Source organism: Schistosoma mansoni, chromosome 4, assembly GCF_000237925.1.
Source record: "Schistosoma mansoni strain Puerto Rico chromosome 4, complete genome".
Lineage (NCBI taxonomy): Eukaryota > Metazoa > Platyhelminthes > Trematoda > Strigeidida > Schistosomatidae > Schistosoma > Schistosoma mansoni.
Window position 1 is genome coordinate 12,619,530 of NC_031498.1, and position 19,611 is coordinate 12,639,140.

Genomic DNA, 19,611 nt, shown 5'->3' on the forward strand with positions numbered 1-19,611 from the left:
GACCAACAACTGGCTATTGCACCATTTGTTCCTTCAGGATACTGGAGCCCATATTCACCACTGGTTTGGAATAAGGGTCTTCCAACTCTTCTAGATGGACTCTCCGTGTTCACCAACCTGCTTAAAGCGCCGAACATTCGTTTTTTGTCCTGTCAATTTCGTAAACGACAGTAATGCCACAAGAAGGCAGTGAATAGGACTTCCCAGGCAGTGGCTGTATACGCGTGGCAATGAAAACATTTCGAGAGGTGGGGCGGACTCTCCCCACCCTCAACCGTACCGAGCATTTAGGGGCTAGGGGAAAACTGCCAACTCAAAAGGAATATCCAACTACGTTTAAATCATATGAAAATAGAAGCATGAGTTAACAAAAAGGAAGTAATGCTTATGAATTATGTTTCTTTGTAATCACGTATATAAATTTCCAGGATTGATTTTGTTGCATACATGTCTGATAAAGCATAAATCATTACTCGTCTTAAAAAACTTCATTTTGATAAATTAAATGTAACCTGAATCTGATTGCCTACTGTGAAAATATAAATCGGTCTCTTAAACTAACTTTAATTAGACGTTAAGGTAGTAAATAATGTCAATCAGTTATTCATGAACTTTCTCTGTACATAAGAGAAACTAAAGTGACTTATTTTATTTATTTATTTAAACATAAATATTGTTACAAAGGGGCACCACATATATATGCGCCGCACAAATCTCATTTCATTTATGTGAGGGCTGTGATACTGCCCAGGTGCCGAAACCAAAGCAGGTGGTTTTCTTAGGGGTTCACACCTGGAGCCTTTGATCTAAAGGTCTGATCCACAAGGCAGTGGAGCATCGTGAGGAGATGCAGGCTCGTGGTAGCCGGTGACCAACGATTGATTCATACGCCACTCGTTCCTTCAGGATACTGAAGCCTATGTGCACCATTGGTTTGAAATCAGGGTTTTCCAACTCCCCTAGGTGAACTTTCCGTGTCCATCGACCCGGATATTCGCCTTCCGTTTTCTTAATTTCGTAAACAACACCCCCGCCACGAGAAGGCAGTGAGCAGGACTTCGCTGGCAGAAGCTATATACGCGTGTCCATGTGAGAGCATTTCGAGAGGGAGAGCAGACTCTCCCCACTCTCGGCCGTACCAGAGCACTTGGGGACAAACTAAAGTGTATTATAGACGCAGTAAGTGATTCTCAATATCTTTTAATTAAAATTAGAGAAAAGGACGGACAAAGTGATACTAATCTCATAAATGATGCACGACTCAGTCGCTTTAGTAAAAGTTTCGAATCTTACAGACTCAGTCAACTACTTTATATATAGTTGTGGAAAAAACTTCAGTATTACTCACTTCAAATGCACCAGCGGTCTAATATCGTTGATTTTCTCATTTCTCCACATATAGCAAAGAATCTTCATCTAAAGTAAAGTGTTTGAGAATGTCGAGTGCTGTCATCTCTAGTGGATTGATAATAAACAAAACCTCATCTTACATGGCCTTAACTAACTAATAGTACCTACAGCGAAGGCAAGATGTTTATTAGTCTATCGTTGGGGTAATGGTACGATACAGAAGTTCACTATGTATTGCTTAATAACTGAAACATCCATTGAAAGAGCATACGCATAAGTTGCTAGTATTTAATGATAGATGCTTTCGAAACACTGCTCGAGGGTGATGGGACCACACAGTAAGTGTTGATGAGTATAAACAGATATTGGAAAGTAGGTGGATCCTATCTCTACAACCACGAACCTTGATTTACTGCGCTGGATAGCGCATGAGTAAGAAAAAGCTTAAGACATGGTAGCAGTCGATCAAGTCTATGATTATTGGTCTGAGCCATGTTATGATGTACACGTATCCTGATTGATATTCCTAAAATAATCATAAAATGTAACCAAGGAGTGTAGGTAACATATCACAAAATCAGTTCCACTGAGACAAAGATATTAATGTTACACTATTTTTCGAATTCTGGCCATGACATTGCTGAATATTTTCTCATTCAGATGGCATAGAATGAGAAATATTTGTACTTTAATATTGACTGTCGTTTGAATCTAGCTTCGAAAATATTCTATTAGTTAGTTCACTAAAATGAAACGCAATCCAGTTGAAAATAAATGACACCAAAAATTAAGTATTTTGTCTATGCTGAAATTTGAACTATGTTGTCGAAACACAGACAAAACAAGAACACTAGTCCAAATATCTATATAACATTTAACATGAATTAGTACAGATACGTAAAAAAAACGTCTGTGTAGGTACGTGAGTAAAGTTCAAAACAAAAACTAAACGAATGATATGGTGACAGAGGATAGCTACTTGGTTTTAGATCCGTAACCTGAGCAAAATTATTGATTATCCTTCGAATCTGAATTTTGTGTGTAAGATATGTAGTGATGACGATAAAAAAAGTAGGTCAGACAGTAAAATAAACATTAAGATAGAAATGACGTAACAATGAACCACACTATATATGTAAATATGTAGTTTGTTGCAAAATCGTGACTAAAGATGAGTATACGAAATGCAAAAAAACTTATCTTGAGGTATAAACGAAAACTTCGTAATACCACATAATGATAATTGTGTGCTCACTAATGATTACGAGATGAGTTTCACGGAGTTTTCATGAAATATTGAGATCAGTTTAAAGTGAGAATGCAACTTCTTGATGATAATGGATGAAGATAACACTAAATCATAAATTGAAAATGTCAAACATCGGATTTCAATTCAAATGTTTAGTGTTAACATGAACACTAAGAGGCCTGAAAGTCCTGAGCTTTTACCAATGTATGTTGATAAGGTGTTCCGAGCAAGAATGGAAACAACCTTCCAATGTAACCTAGTTTTTAATGGTACTTCAGCTGACATCACTTCGAAATTTCAGGTTCCCCTCCACAAAATTATCCGACATAGAAAGACGATGGGTGATTTAATCATTAGAAACAAGTAATATAAATCAGATGTACACAAAACTGGTGCTATTAACTATTAATATTTTCTAAAGAAGAAAGATGTAAGTTTTAATACTACACTTTGAGATTTTCTATTTAAACCTTTTGGTTCAATATTTGTTTTACTAATAAGTGAGTTGAGAACAACGATTTTCAACAACCTTCACAAATACTTTAAAAGAGATGATTAGTTGAAGATTGTGAGTTATTTACTTACTAGAAATTCCAGTTTGAGTAAATTAATTTAAGATAATTTCTTTTTTACATAACATTGGAAGGAATGAAAATAGAAAGACCGATATCATAGTTTTATTGTATTACAGCTATGATTTATCTCACATAGTCGAACACTCTAGTACTCGTTATCATATTTCACACAAAGAAATGACACATTTCCTGGTGTATACATATAAATATGCTAATTTTATCGGTCTAATATTTTCGCCTCATACAAACTATTATCGTTGTTTTTAACTTTAGCCAATGATTAAAAGTACAGCTTTCTCAATTTTCATGCATATTAATTGATGATGTTTATAAAGCTCAATAAAATTTGATGAAATTGTTGTACCTTGTTGTCTGAAGAAAAAGTCTTTGTATTGTTATATAAACTAACAAATTTTACGAAAAAAGATTGAACAATTGAGTCATAGGTAAAGAATGTGTTAAAAGAATGCTTTTTCTGGATAGTCTAAATACAGCCTGAGTCCTAGTCACCACAAAGAACCAGTAGAGCGTCATATCAGTAATTGGGAGTTTGCTAATTCGACTTCCGTCGCTACTCAGGTTTTATTTCAATTTTAATCACCAACTTTAAAAATGAGGATCGTGAAATTCGAAAAAGGTGGTATATTATACATAGATTTATTGAAAGTTTTATATGCCACAGAAAAAAAACCAATTGGAATGAAAACGATGATGTTAGATGGTAAGTATGTAAGTACAGAATCAGAATATATTCACAGAATATATTCACAGGTTTTCAAATAATTAGAATCAAGTTTCATATAGCTGGTTAAAATAAAACAAAAACTCAATAAAATCACTCAGAAAAGTTAAGTGAAGGTTAACTACATATGATTAGCTTCGACACAATATGTGTAGCTCTACTAAAGCCTGTGGATAAATTTGAGTCTGATTGTTAATTTGCATAAATTTTTATCATGTGGAAGAGTGAAATTTATATCATCTCTCAAGAAAAATTGAAATATTTAAATGTTGAGAACGTTTAGTACCATAGATCGGTTACTTAGTATTATTTGGGTAGAATATTTTGTGTATTAACATTCCATTTTTAAACATTTTATAGTTAAATTCAGAAAACTTATCATTAATTCAGAAACGCATGCACATTTCTACATAGTGACTGAGCAGGAAATTAGCGAATTTCATGTAAAGGAAGGGTAAATTTTTAGTGCTTTAGACATAATAATAAACCGTAATGAAGTTAGGCGATGTCCAAACAGTTTTTTGATTGCATGAAGTATTTATGTTTGCTTGACAAAAATGATTACTGTATGAACAGTTTTCATATGGTGTCCTTTAAAGAATATTATGAAATTATGGCAACTATTAGTCATTAGTTATTGTGCTAAAAGTAACGTGTTCTCTTTCAGATCGCAGTGTTTTTTAAAATTTTTAATACTTGTCCGAAAACAATAACAAATGTACTTTATTTTCAGGGATAAGGGATAAGATGATGTTGCAAAATAGCAACACACTAGAAAACATCCCTTTGATGTTTAATCTCAGTCAGTCATACTCATTATGAAAAGTGCAATAACTCGCTTCTGTTTAAGTTTCTGCCATCCATATTAGTACAGAAGAGAATGAAAATGACTAGATGCAAAACGTAAGAAAGGATTAAATACGTTATGCAGTGGAAAGCTACGGTTGAGAAATATTGGCAAGGAGGAATAAGTGAGATCGAGAGAGAAGTACATTGTGATACTATACTTTAGATTTACAAGATAGAGAATGAATGCAACAGTTTTCCCTTTTAGCGGATGTCACGTAACGTCTTCAAACATTATGCTAAGTGCAGTTCATGATGACTTACTGACTAGAATTGAATAATCATTCCTATGACTGAAGCTCAAAGTTGGAGTTCCACAAAAAATTCATTCAAACAATCGACTACTGAACTCCGCCTGTAGCTCTTCTAGAGTTACTGACGGTCCCAAACCCAGGTAAAAGAGAAGGGTTGGGCATGTGGTCGCCAACCCCATCCCGTAGAAAAAAATCTTGCTGAAAAAAGTTAATCAGATCAAACAAAATAAAGTATTCAAACTATGCCCTCCCAGTTGAGGGGAGAATTATGACACCTCACGATGAAAGCTGATATTCTTCTGAAGTCACGAGGCCGATGCCCCTTCTAACAACCACAGCATAAATTTTTATAGATAAATGGAACGTTCGGACAATGTGGGAGACCGGGAAGACCAGTCAAATAGCAGTGAAAATGAGGAGATACAAATTGTTAGTACTCGGGATCAGCGAAACCCATTGGACACAAGCTGGACATCAAAGGCTAGATACGGGAGTTATGCTACTGTATTCTGGTCACGAAGAGGAAAATGCTCCACACACTCAGGGAGTTGCTCTAATGCTATCCAGAGAAGAGCGAAATGCACTTGTAGGATGGGAATCTCACGGATCCAGGATTACCAAAGCATCATTCAAAACAAGGAGGGAGGGGATCACAATGAATGTTATCCAGTGTTATGCACCCAACGATGATAGCAACGATGATGATAAGGATCAGTTCCATGAGAGGCTGCAATCAATCACAGAGAAGTGCCCAGGAAAAGACCTCACCATCCTGATGGGAGATCTTAACGCTAAAGTTAGAATGGACAACAACGGTTATGAAAATATCATGAGACGACATGGACTGGCTGAGAGAAGGGAACGAGAATGGTGAGAGATTTGCAAGTTTATGTGCATTCAACGAATTGACGGCACAGTATCCATACACAAACTCATACACAAAACGTTTTAATGGAATTTTGTTCTTTAAGCTGGAAGGTTTGGTCGTGGGGCTTTCATCGACCTTCTGAACAACATCATCATCACACCCGGATTTTGTGGTCAAGATGAAACTGAAGCTAAAGAAACACTGGACAACTGGGGAAACAGCATTACAAAGGTTCAATACAGCCTTCCTTCGAGATAATTACAAACTCAACGAATTCAAGATAACTCTTAACAACAGGTTCCAAGCTCTACAGGGTCTACTGAAGGAAGAAACTACGATGGTGGCCAACTGGAAAGGTATCAAAGAAGCACTAACGTCAACGTGTCAGGAGGTTCTGGGTCGCAAGAAGCATCATCATAAGGAATATATCTCTATGGAAACCCTAGATAAGATTGAAGAAAGGAAGAACAAGAAGACAGCAATTAACAACAGTAGAACACGAGCAAAGAAAGTCAAAGCACAAGCTGACTACGCAGAAGCAAACAAACAAGTGAAGAAGAGCATTAAAGCTGACAAGCGGAAACATGTGGAAGATCTAACAACGACAGTGGAAAAAGCTGCAACAAAAGGGAATATCAGACAACTATATGATACAACGAAGAAACTAGAAGGGAGATACAGTAAACCAGAGAGACCGGTCAAGGACAAAGAAGGAAAGATAGTCACAACTGGAAAGAACTTCCCAGGCCAGGGTTGAATGGAGAATGCTGGTGGGAGGCCTATGCTCCTCCACGAGGAGTAATAGGTGTACGCAAGTAAGTAGTCGAATACTGGTGGTATGCCTTCTTCAATGACAACTGCTTACTCAAATATGTGAAAAATACTATCATTTAAAAAAACAGGAACCTCAAAAAACTCATTTCATTGTAATTCAAGTAGTTAAAAACATTATTTTGATTATACATGATTTATTAAGCACTCGTAAATTTAATCTAAGTAAATGTTTGCTTATCTTTACTAAAACTATTAGTAAATAACTTTTCCAAAGAAAAGTGGTATCAATGTTAATGTAACTGATTTATTAAATACAAATCTACGTACTCGAGCTTTAAGTACTATGTTGACGATATTACGACTAGTGATACCACTTGATTTAACAGACAGAAGAAAGTAGGGTGAAATTTAAATCTCCAACTGGCTTTCGGTAAGCTAAATCTTTTAACCACAGAGCCAACGTGAAAAATGTGTATATTTTTGTACTCGCAAAGTACCTTTTCTGACTCCAAACTCCGAAGTCTCTATGGTTCCACCCTCATAATCAATATTTTAAGTAAATGTGTTTAGAATGATTTTCAAGCTAGTTTCTAATGAATTGATGAAATATGGATTATATTAATAAGAGAAATGTACATTCGATCATGTTAAAAACCAATAGAAAAATTGAATGTAAGCTGCTTACTTGAACTTCTACAGGATAGTCTTGATGTTTAAGAATCATTTTTCTATCTAAATCACAACGTATTTCTGTCAATATAATGGAATTAACTTCACAAATTAACGAATCGCCTATTCTTACAATTAATTCATCAGATTTAGCCAGTTCTGGAGCATTGATAAGCGCATCAAAATGACCATGAATTCGAATTAATTGTCTAACATTAGAATAATCTATGTGATTGGATAATGTATGGGAATTCGTCGATGAAACTGATTGAGATGAAGGTTCCAATGATTGGTTAGATATTTGACGTTGATAAGTATTAAGTTCGACATGTTGATCGTTCATTAAATCATCTGTTAGGTAATCGTCATCAAGATTTTCCACACGAATACCATCAGGAAATGGAATCACAATAGGATCTTGATATACCTAAAATAAACAGAAACTCCAGTATACTACGACAAAAAGTGAACATGTTTCATGAGACTTGCTGTTCGTAATATAAAGGTAGTATGATCTAGTAGTAAAATGTAGTAGAATTGTATCGATCATAAAACACCCTACACTAATTGAAAACTTGAAATAATTCATTAATACAAACACATAAAGTCAACTATTTAAAATTTTTATCCATAGAAAAATTCTGTATAGATAGAATGGTAATTGAAAATGAAAGATTACTTCACCTGAAATCAAGAATATACAGACGTATCAACATAGAACTCAAACATTACCATAGATTCAAAAATAGTGAAATTTTAACGTAAGCAAAAGGAGATATAGATAAGGAAGAGGAAATAAACGATAATTAAATTATTTTATTATGGTTTAACGTATAGACTGAATAACGTTTAGAGTCTCTTCATCTACGGTCTATAATCATTGATTTATATTATCCTGGAAACTTTATTCAAGAAATCTAAACCTTATCACACGACTTAAATAAACGGTTACTTAGTTCATGAAATGATGGTATATCTTGATTTCACAACGACTAGTTTTATAAGCCAAATTTTATGTCAGCAAACACAGTAATTTAGGACCGATGGTGATTTACTAGACATGAAACATTACAACCCCCCTCTATCTCAATTCGTATAATCTCGTGATCTTCTTATTGAAGAATTTTGGTTAATGTTAGTTCTACGATGCGTTAGTAGTGTTGCGAAAGTAAGTATTATAACATTTAATTCAGTGACTGAGTATAGGCTTAGAGGTGGCCAAAAACAGTGACTTATTTAACGTAGGTTAGTAGACGAGACCGACTTGCTAAAGTTTTGTCAGTAGATATGAAAACTATTTTATACGTCAAATTACTTGACGCTTCATTCTTAAACCGAGTATATGTGTCAGAAAATTTCTAATCCTAATCTACAAAATTGTGCCAGAAATTCACCCATTTTTACTCAGTTTTCAGGAGACATTATATCTTATTAACGGCTTTGCCAGAGAGTCATATAATTTATGTGCTGTGATTTGGTCACAAGATCTCTAGACAGCCTAAATCTCAGGAAAATTATAGTTAAATATTTGCTTTTATCGGTTTAGATATAAGAAAGTTAACCTACTGAATTATTGCAATTTTCATGAATGCCACTTGTTCAATTCTATAAACCCTAACTTGGATCTGTGAGTTCGAGGAAATAATTATTAGTAAATTTTTATATTCAATTAACACTCTTCAGAGTTCTAATAACAAAATTAAATAAGTCATTCAGTTTATCGGAATAAACAACATACAGCTTCTGAATATCTGTATAATAGGATCAAACGACACCAATCCAACCTTAAAATATGCATAACTTTTGCAGGTATTCTGTTTCCAAACACCATTTAAACAGGAAATTACTGTTAACTCCACAATTTTATAGACCACAATTAATCATACTGTTTCTTATACTGCTTAAGTGAAAAAAAATTTTTATGCACTGACGATACCAATGATTCTCGTACTCTGACTAGCATTTTAAGTCTAACCATAATTCAAAATATAATTAATCAAGAACAAAACAGTAGTAGGCACCAATACAAGCATCGTCAACTTCAAAAGAAAAACACCCTTCTTGTCAGTTTATAGTGTTTTGTAATCATGAGAAAGCAGTATGTTACAGTTAAGAAGAAAACAAGTGGAAAGAACGACAAGGGTTTTATTGAGTCAACGAAAGCACGTATAAATCATTTGTTTGAGTTCAGTACTGAAACTAATGCTTGTTATCATTTGATTAACAAAACGATTGATGCAAAACAAATTACTTAAATGGATGAGATCAGTAAACTGAATGCTAATTTATGCACAGACTCAATTGCCCATATTCGAACCGAACTTTTGCCCATCCCCCGAAACCTAACCAATACTTTCCAACTGACTAAATACTTCATAAGAGTATTTCCAGAATGTTAGTTATCTCGATGGTCTATTAACAAAATTATAAATAGATCATCTATCAACTATGTGTTTGATTTATTTATTTTTTTTATTTATTTAAACACATAAATATTGGTACAAGGGGGAACCAGATATATATGCGCCACACCAATTATGTGTGTATTTAAAGGAAATTCGGGAACACTTAAGAACCATGGCCAAAAACCCAAATTTTATCATTCTGAAGAATTCAAATTTTGTAGTTCAGATAGATTACAACTTTATGTAAAAGTCACCTGGGTGGACCAGAGATATCATAGAAGAAATTAGCTTTGAAATTAAATCGTATAGATTACGAACTAAAATATTCAGAAATGATAAAATGAGATATCCAAAACTTAAATTTGTTAGTCAAGGTTGAAATAAAAAACAGTCCAATGACTAACCTTTCAACTGTTTCCCTATGTAACAGTCATAATGTGAGTCATACTTAATTCGACAAATCATTGAAACTAATTCACAACACACTAATATAATACTTTTTTGTAGTATATTTAAAAAGAGAGTAGTGCTTATATATTAATTAGGAGTAAATAAGAAAACAAAAGCAAATACAGACCAATTGTATTTTAATCTAATGTATCACATGATTTAGTCATGAATAAAACAGTCTAACAGATATGAAAAAATCAATACAAAAGTTACCTCAATGTAAATATATAAATACATAATTAATTATTGCAAGTTAAGACAAGAAATACATTGTGTATGCACTTACACTCTAAAATGTTCGATGCCTAAGAAGTCAATTAAAAAAACCCTACAAATTATAGATACATGAGCGGGTTCAATGTGTCATTTGTTTTTCTATTTAAGAAAATGATAGATTTCTGAAAGTTTCAAAGTAATATACTAGATATTAAAGACTGACCAATTGCAGTCCTAACACATCGACGGGAAGATTCAAACAAACAATACTAAATGAATTTAAACTTCACCCCATCGCACAAGCAAGTGGCTATCAGGACTCAGTGGCTGAGTGGATAACGCAATGGCATTCGAAGCGAGAGGTACTGGGTTCGAGTCCCAGAGTGAACGCCAACTCTGAGATGCGCAGGTACATCCAGCTGACGAGTCCCAAATAGGACGAAACGCACGTCCTGGATTCCACTACTAGCCACTATCCATCTTTGCTTACCATGTTTGTGAAATAAGGCTATATCGAGGCAATACGCACAGTATGCACATATGCTAATTAGAGACTGACCAGTTGCAGTCCTAACACATCGATGGGTAGATTCAAACAAGCAATACTAAATGAATTTATTACTACATATGTTTACCGTTTGTGTCTTGTTACATTAAAGATAGAATTTAGATATCGTGATTATTGTAATAGTCAACGATTTTTTGGATATTTTAGACAGTTTTTAAAAATTTACCTATTCGATTCTATATAACAGCTGACTAGGCTTTTATGCATGGATTTACTCAAAGTTGTTTAGAGAGAGAGCACATGGTTAAAAGATGCAAAGTACGATATCAGTACTTAGAACTGATTTAAAGCATATAATTTATAACTTACAAATTACATATCTAAATTAATTACTCTTAAGCTTATGAAAACAAATAATAAGGGTTAGGCAAATTCTTACTAAAAGCTTACTTTAATGAGACCAAATATGCGAAGTTGATGTACACCATCCATAATAAAACCATATGGTACATCAGTTGGCCAATCAGGTGGATGTGATGTAAAGGCAGAACTATAGAACTCACGGTTTGATTTCAACTGAGACAACACCAGTGGTTGAGAAATTGGTAAACAAGAGGTAACAGATTCCTTTCCATTTGTCCAAACACTAGTACTAGATTGCATGAGATTATCAAGTTTTTCACTCGTATATATGTGTTTATCATTCATGTCCTTTACGAAAGGTGTATCTTGAAACATCCCAAGAGAAGGACTCAAACAATCTAGTTGTCCATTTGAAGAAACAAGGCAACTCTAATGATGAACATAAGAAAAAATTTATACAATTTTGTTGATAGAAAACAAAGTTGAATTTAGTGACTTAGAAGTTTTATATACTCCGGTAATATACTTCAAGTAATCATAAACAGTGTCTCGAAAGTAAATTTTATTACTTAGATGATAAAAAAAATTAAAACATTAAGTATAAAAATAAAGACGATACAACTAATTGGGTGGGACTATAATTTATAGATGATCTTTGAGCGATGTTAAAGTGACCTTGAAACAACTTACCTACTTACCAGGATCAAAAGAGGGTTACAAATTAATAGGAGGAATTAGGACTGGAATTTAAAGTCTTGAATCAGAGTAAGGGTTTTCATCATGAACTAATATAAGTTATAATGCTGTAACTCTATCTAACTATATGGCTGTATGAATTTCGCGCAAAAATGCAAGACCTGCTATCCTTAGTTTCATTTGTTCGTCTATAGATTATAGTCACTCTGCCTATTCAACATCTGTTCTGCTGGGAACTATACATGCAAAGAAGCTAGTGACATCAGTTAATCATCCAGACTGAAGACGATGCAATAGAATTCTAACTTCACTAAAAGTTGAACACTTCAACAACCTGTAGTTAAACCACTGGGGCATAACGCACTACAAAAAGTTTCACAGAAAACTAAAATAAAAAGAATAAACTTTCTGTTGTATTTTTAAAATTACGACGAGAAAAATAATAAGAGAAATAAGATATAATGAATCAGTAAAACTGTATATAAGCAGATAGTCAACAAATAAAATGAGGCATAAACTGACGTTTAAGAAATGTAAACAAATAGAATTAATGTATATACACCAATGCAACCAGTCATGAACTAACACTTAAAGATTTCAATCACTGTTAGCTTAGATATCGTGAACCTATAAAGAAGTATATACTGTATCAAGTAGCTTAAACCGGTAGTCGATCAATCTGATCTTAAGAATCAACTTGATCATCCTTAGACTTTTTTCTTGACCTATTTTACAGCTGACATTGCATGTTAGGGTAAACAGCAACTACACTTGATCAACACACGTTCTAGTTCCCTTAACCAAAAATAACGTCAATAATATTAACTCATAAAACTCACTCTGTATATGAGCTATACGATTAAACACCGACAGTTTCCCTATAAATGACACTGTACAAGGGAGAAAGAGCACCGTAGTGTAACATTCACAGACATTGGTTTATATTTCAATATCTTAACGATGATATAAGTAGTATTGGCCGATAAATCTTAATCATTGATTCAATAGCATAGTTCTAAGTTGCATTTGAATAAAAATAATAGCTAGTTAAAGTGTTGGAACTTTGAGAGTGGAAAAACTCATTGATTCAGAATGAGTAAACTAGTTCGATTCAATCATAAAGAAGAATGTATTAATAGTAAATGGTATTTTGGTGGGACTATAGCTTAAAGGCTGAAAACAAGATTCTAAAGTAATACCAATTAATTGATGAGAAATACTGAAACAAAGAATACCATAAAATCGATTGTAAATAGAAATGAGTTAAACTTAATTATTGCTCTAGTTTTGGAAATCCGATAAATACATCTCCTATGTATTAAACATCAAATAGGGATGTGAAAAAACTTAACATAAAAGTTTACACAAAAAAGAATTCTATTTAAAGGAAAGTGAAGTGCGCAAATGCAACAACAAAAGTCAAAAACTAACCTACCATGCTGTACTCGGAACCACTGAAATAAAAGACTAATCTAGGGTCCTGAACTACAAATAAAAAAGATCCAAGAACTCGTACAGTAGTTCCACCTCTGAAAAGAAAATATAATAAGGTTGAAATCATGGTGTATTATGATAAATTGGAGAGGGGGTAGAATTCTTAGCCAGGAAATCATTCAACTTATGAAGAATGACTAATGAGAATACAAGAGTAAACAGTACAATGGTCTACCAACTACATGGAGATATTCTTTAAAAGAAATACCGACATGGGGAGCAATGCACTTTGATGTCGGAAATGAATAGAATCTTTATGTGCGATTCCTAGAACGAATCTACTTTGATTCTAATGTAGATTTTACTCAGTGGCCTAACTAACTAAATATTAGCCCCGGTGTGTATAAAGCCCACAGATTTATAATACGCACCTCTTGTTCGACGATATTGAAATATCAATTAAGTAGCAACGGTATGAAGATTCTTAGTTGATTTGAATAAGTATCTTTGATCCCATAATTCAGCTGTGAATTAACCTGACGCGAGAAGCCAGGATGTTTCAAACGACTCGTGTTGATAAAAATCACATCTAGTAAATTGTATGGATATAATGTCAAGTGATTAATAGTGATTAAAACGAGTAGCTAGAGTGAAGAAAATGTTGGCTACATCACAATACATAAACTGTTAAATTTACTTTTTGATAATCAAAAGTGTATGAAGGAAGAGATAGTTAGGAAGATAGATGAGAGCAATGAAATTTCCAACATTTGCGTTATTGTTCCAATTCATAGTGATAATAACTAAAACAGCAATAATAATTGCCTTCTCTAACAGTTAGATGTAGAATTATCAATTTGAAGGAAAATGTCAAAGTTTTTATATCAATATTTCGACAATAACTTCAATAGCATATATGTAATTTCAGACGGTAATTTCAACATCTAAAGGCAATCTAATAGCGTTTATTTGAAAACGACTATTTTCTATACTGATCATAGTATTTTAAAACCTATCATACTTGAAATAAACAATTATTTTACCTCTTGTCCTAATAACTGTTAACTGCACAAATTGTCATAAATAGTAAGACACTCGACTATAATAATACTAACATTTAAAGCATAAACTATTGTATGTAATTTGGTAAATGCTAATTAATCACAATTTGAAGACAGTTATCATTGTGACAAATTGATTTTAAGTGAAGGATCATATCGTTTTATTATGTGTTATTTTTTAATTACACAAACGTAGCTAATATAAATTTAGTGATTAAAATATTATATAGTCATAAATTCAAGTTGTAATTAAATTAATATATTTGTAATATCCCAATGAGTAGAAAAATTAGATTTATTCTCTGTAGAGGTGGCCTACACTGAGTCACGAAACGTCAGAAAATTTAATTTGTCTACTCATTGGGATATTACAAATATATTATTTTTTTTATTTATGACAATCTACCCAATGCTCAGTTTATTCGGAATTATCAAGCCGTAATTGTTGCATCTGTGTTTTTCATTTAGAAATATATATTTCTTTATCATATATATATATACAAAGGCTGGTTTTATGGCTATTCTAGTTTATTATTCGGAAAAATTGCTGATTTTGAAAAGGACAGAATTATTAAGTGCAGATAATATTGCTTATATATAATAGCTCATTTTAATTTTCCAGTTCAACTTAATTAACTTCGTTGTTTCTATACAACATTTACGTATATTCCACTATTCATTTCCATCAAAATTAAGTTGTTTATTTGTATTTGTGATGTTCGAGACATTCTGTTCTTTTTTAAATCATGTTACGTGGTATATGAATTCATTTAATGTCGCTCTCTCATCGATACAGTATCTATCCCAGTATCTCTAAAGAAGAAAATCATGATTATCATCTGATGTTTCACAGTGTTATAAATGCTGTGATAAATTTTTTTTTCAAACAATTTACTCTGATATCTCTATCCATTACACATTACACTCCTTTCTGTATCAAGTTAATCATGACCGTTAACCTGAAGGCTTTCTATAATTTATTATGAACCAATGATAATATAAATAATGATAATGATGACTACAGATTTTTTTGAAACGAAATATGTAAAACAATATAGCTAATAATGATAGTAATAATAATAAGCATAACAATATAACAATAAAAGAGCAGATTAATGAACTAACTAACCCAACTAAAACGTTTTGTCGTTGAACTTCCAGTATAGATGGATTCGGTGTATAGATAAATGAAAATGAATGTGATAGATAAGTTAAAGTCATATCATGCATTATAACTAATGATAATGGTATATGATGTTCGTCTTCTGCTATCGTTGTTGTTTCTGGTGTTATTAATGTCTTATTATTGTCATTATAGTAGGAGTTTACAAATAATGAATGGCGTTTGAATTGTTTTTTGTTTTTCATTGTATTCATTGTTTCTTTAAGTAATGGAGTGGTTAAACAAACTATTAATGTTTCAGATTCTCTAGTAAAACAAAAATTTTAAAACATTGAATTATTCATGAAGTATTCAAGTAGTATTCCAGAAGAGAGTTACAAAACGAGAAATATTTGTGTTAAGATATTATAACAACACAACAGTAAATTGAGTAGTTTTACTTAACAAAAGATTCTCAAAAATGCAATGAAAAATTACAAAAACAATCAACACAGTACAATGGTGGTGATATTGTATATGACGATAATAGAGCTTATAAATTATTAATTAAATGAATAATGGTTTGACTTGGTGTTTTTTTCTGACCAGTGGACCAAGTCAAACTAATTAGTCTTTCTTATTTTCGTCATGAAATGTGCTCATTGCTTAATACGACTACGCCTATTTGCGATTAGTCAAAGAGAGAAAAATTAGGGAATAAATACGGTGAAATGCATATCCAAGAAACGTTGACGCCATCTAACGCGTGACTGATTAGAAAACAAGCACATGTAGCAAGGAAACATGCATTCACTAATTCTAAAAAAATTATTTGATGAATAAACATTTATCAATTAAGAATGAGGAGTAGCTTAGTCCATTTTATAAATTACCTAACAGATAGTTATTCATCTAAACTGGTATGAACTGGAAATTAAGATATTGCGATTAGGTAACTCGAATAGGAATTAATTAATAAAGTCTGACATGATTATGGGGTGCTAAAAATTTAGACGGAAGATTATTAGTAAAACTAAAGAATAACGTTATTCGAAATGCATTGCGCAAATATATCACATAATTCTGATAACCTTTGTTTTCTCACTGCATTAAATGGTAGTATTTGTAATTTAATACATACCACAGGATATCTAATGTACAATAAAATCTTCAGATGGATACAGTTGCATTAAATGTAAGAAAGAGACTATAATAGAGAAAATCATATAAACATTAAGCATTACCAACATAACTGGATCCGGGTAAAGGTAAAACAAATTTAAATTCCAAGGACAAAATTTAGAGGAATGAACAATTTATGCGAACATTTTATGAATGACCGCAAAAATAAAAAATATTACTGAAATCGATTTGAAGTATATCACAAGAACGAGATATTAGCATTTGGATCTACTTTAGAACTGATACAGCTCAAACAATTTAATATTATTCGTATTCATCTAGGTCAATAGAGTTTCTAATACATAAAAGAATACTGTTCATAATGTTTTCTAACACTTGGATTGACATTTTATTTGTAATAGGAAACTTGATAATATTCCACTGGTCATTTATAGACTATTGTATATTTTGTAAAGAGTTATTTTACATCACCAATACAATGGTATAAAATCATGATCTGATGACCAAGAAGAAGAACAGATGAGACAATAAATATTTTGTGAATCTGTCAGTGAATTTGATAGAGGAATTTCAATGTACTCAATAGTTTGAATCTCAGAATATACTTCGAGTAAAGGACTATGAATAAAAGAGTAATAGATTTTTATTTCCTTTTGTCATTCATACTATAATACAACCATTAAAAGTCATTGTCTACTTTGATATGAGCGGACATTTTGGATATTAACATTTCATGAATATACACATTTATGAGCAACAACTGTGTGTGAAACTTACTGTTCAATTTCACATTTCACTTGAACATCTGATTCTGAAAACCTATCTTGATAAGATTCATCACTTGTCCCACTGATTGTTGGGAGATATAAATAAACAGCGCGTTGCCTCCCAATGTTTAGATTAGTGCCAGATAAATATAATCGAGTTCCACCGGCCTTAGGCCCACGTTGAGGTGTGGCATGTATTAAATGAGGAACAGCGAAGTGGAAAACAGGTGAAAATGCCTAAAGATAAAAGTGAGAAAATATTATTTACTTAGTATAACATTTTAGCAAAGAACATGAACAGACTATACATTGATGAATGAAATTGACACGTTTAAGTAAACTTCGTTAAGAGCTATTATTCCACCAATATTCAAAGTAATATATGATAATCCATTCTATTTTTTAAGAAGAAACAGACTGCACTTAATATGTAGGGTAGGTAGGAACTAGTTAGTGCAACAATCTAAATAACTTAAAAAACTTTATAAATATATATATAGTGAACGAGAACACAGGTGGGGACAACCGATTGTATTTAACTACCAAATTACAGAAGCTTTTGGGAAGATATGAAAACCATACACTGAAGACTTTATTTGTGAATCTCCATCATTTGTCCTTCAAATTTTGTATGATTTTTCCAGCCCACAATTCCCTTCTATTCTCTTTAATTCGATCTTCTTAGTCTTCTGATGGCAGTTCTTCACTTCCCACTAATGTTACATGCTACTTATGTCGACAGATATAAGTAGCATACACCAGATACATAAGTATGCTAGTAAGTTAATTGCATCGTTTTTACATGATAGTTAAACTATGCATAATTTCAGAAAATTCGGAAAGATGAATCCCACAGATTAATTCATTTTTCCATATATTAACACTACTCACTTCATATCGTTTATTGCTTATCACAACCTTTAATTTGCCAGAAACAGGAAGTGATAAATGAGGAGCTGCAACAAGCTTGCACATAAATTTATGTGAACGTTGATATGTTTCCGATAAAACAATACACTGGATTTTTGATTGAAGATCCAAAAAGACTTCTACGATGTCCGATGCACTACGACCCAAGTTTCTACCAGTAATAGTAAGTATCGGTTGTCCTGTTAAAGTAGCATTAGTTGGGGAAAGCTATTTGTTAACGAGAAAGAGAAGAAAACGGATGAAGGAATCAGCGAAAAACTGTTCTGTGATTAATGCGAGAAAAAAGCTAAATATAAATTAAAAATATATAAGAGACTTTGTATGGTAAAAAGAATTTTGTTGAAACTAAGAACCAATCTACGTCAGACCACTAATGGGAACCTGGAAGCACCGAACAGCTGTTTCGTCCTGATATGGGACTTCTCATCAGTGCGCATCCGCAGCCTCGAATCGTGGGCTCGAACCCAGGACCTTCGGTCTCGCACACGAACCATTAACCTTAGGGGTTCAGAGGTTAAACGTTTACACACGAGACTGAAGGTCCTGAGTTCAAAACTCAACAATCTTCACAAGCTTTTACTCACAAAAGGAATTTCGTATCTCCAATTTTAAAGTAATTCTGTTTCAAAAGTCTAGGGAAAATAGAGAATCTCTTTATCACGTTTTGAATACTGATATATTAACAATAAGAGATTAGATTTCAATTTTCAAAAGATAGTGACCAATTGCACAGATATCGTGAGGGAATTCCAAGTACAAACATATAGAAAACTTGCTTAAAAGATAATTTTCAAAACTTGATGATGACCTCTGTTCCTTTTAAGCACTTAAATATTCAGTTCACAATAATTGATTTTAATGTGAATAATGCAAACGGTAGTTACTTAAAGAAAATTAATGTTCAAATGAGATAATGAGTAGCTAAGGTATTACAAAACACAACACCAGGTGCGATCTTCAAAAATTCAAATAAGTGACCTAAACAACAACAAAAGACCTCAAACTAAAAACTGGATACGACAACTAAGCCATGACGGCGATGAAATCCAAGACAGACTACCACCAAACTGGTTAAACAATCCGGGTAAATTTAAAACAAAGAAAAAAGGACATAGTCCAAAACTAAACGGAAAATGAGAATTCACAATACAAGTGTCAAAACGAACCTTGTCGACAACTGTTCGCCATCACTAAAGAGATGAACAGACA

General features: G+C 32.8%; 1 protein-coding gene and 1 non-coding gene across 2 annotated transcripts in view; one reads left to right on the forward strand and one right to left on the reverse strand.

The window, feature by feature from the left end:
- The window catches only part of Smp_145420 (putative plexin), a gene marked incomplete at its 5' end in the record, with an annotated part of 69,659 nt that overhangs the window by 29,255 nt on the left and 20,793 nt on the right, over positions 1–19,611 (reverse strand). Inside the window, 6 exons of the mRNA XM_018796859.1 lie at positions 7,344–7,754; positions 11,357–11,698; positions 13,401–13,494; positions 15,590–15,889; positions 17,483–17,709; positions 18,364–18,609. Of these exons, the coding sequence (XP_018651958.1) occupies positions 7,344–7,754; positions 11,357–11,698; positions 13,401–13,494; positions 15,590–15,889; positions 17,483–17,709; positions 18,364–18,609 (1,620 nt within the window). The remainder of the gene's footprint in view (positions 1–7,343; positions 7,755–11,356; positions 11,699–13,400; positions 13,495–15,589; positions 15,890–17,482; positions 17,710–18,363; positions 18,610–19,611) is intronic.
- On the forward strand, positions 10,720–10,786 carry Smp_tRNA_02158_Arg_TCG.1.1. The gene has a single exon. It is a non-coding gene (tRNA).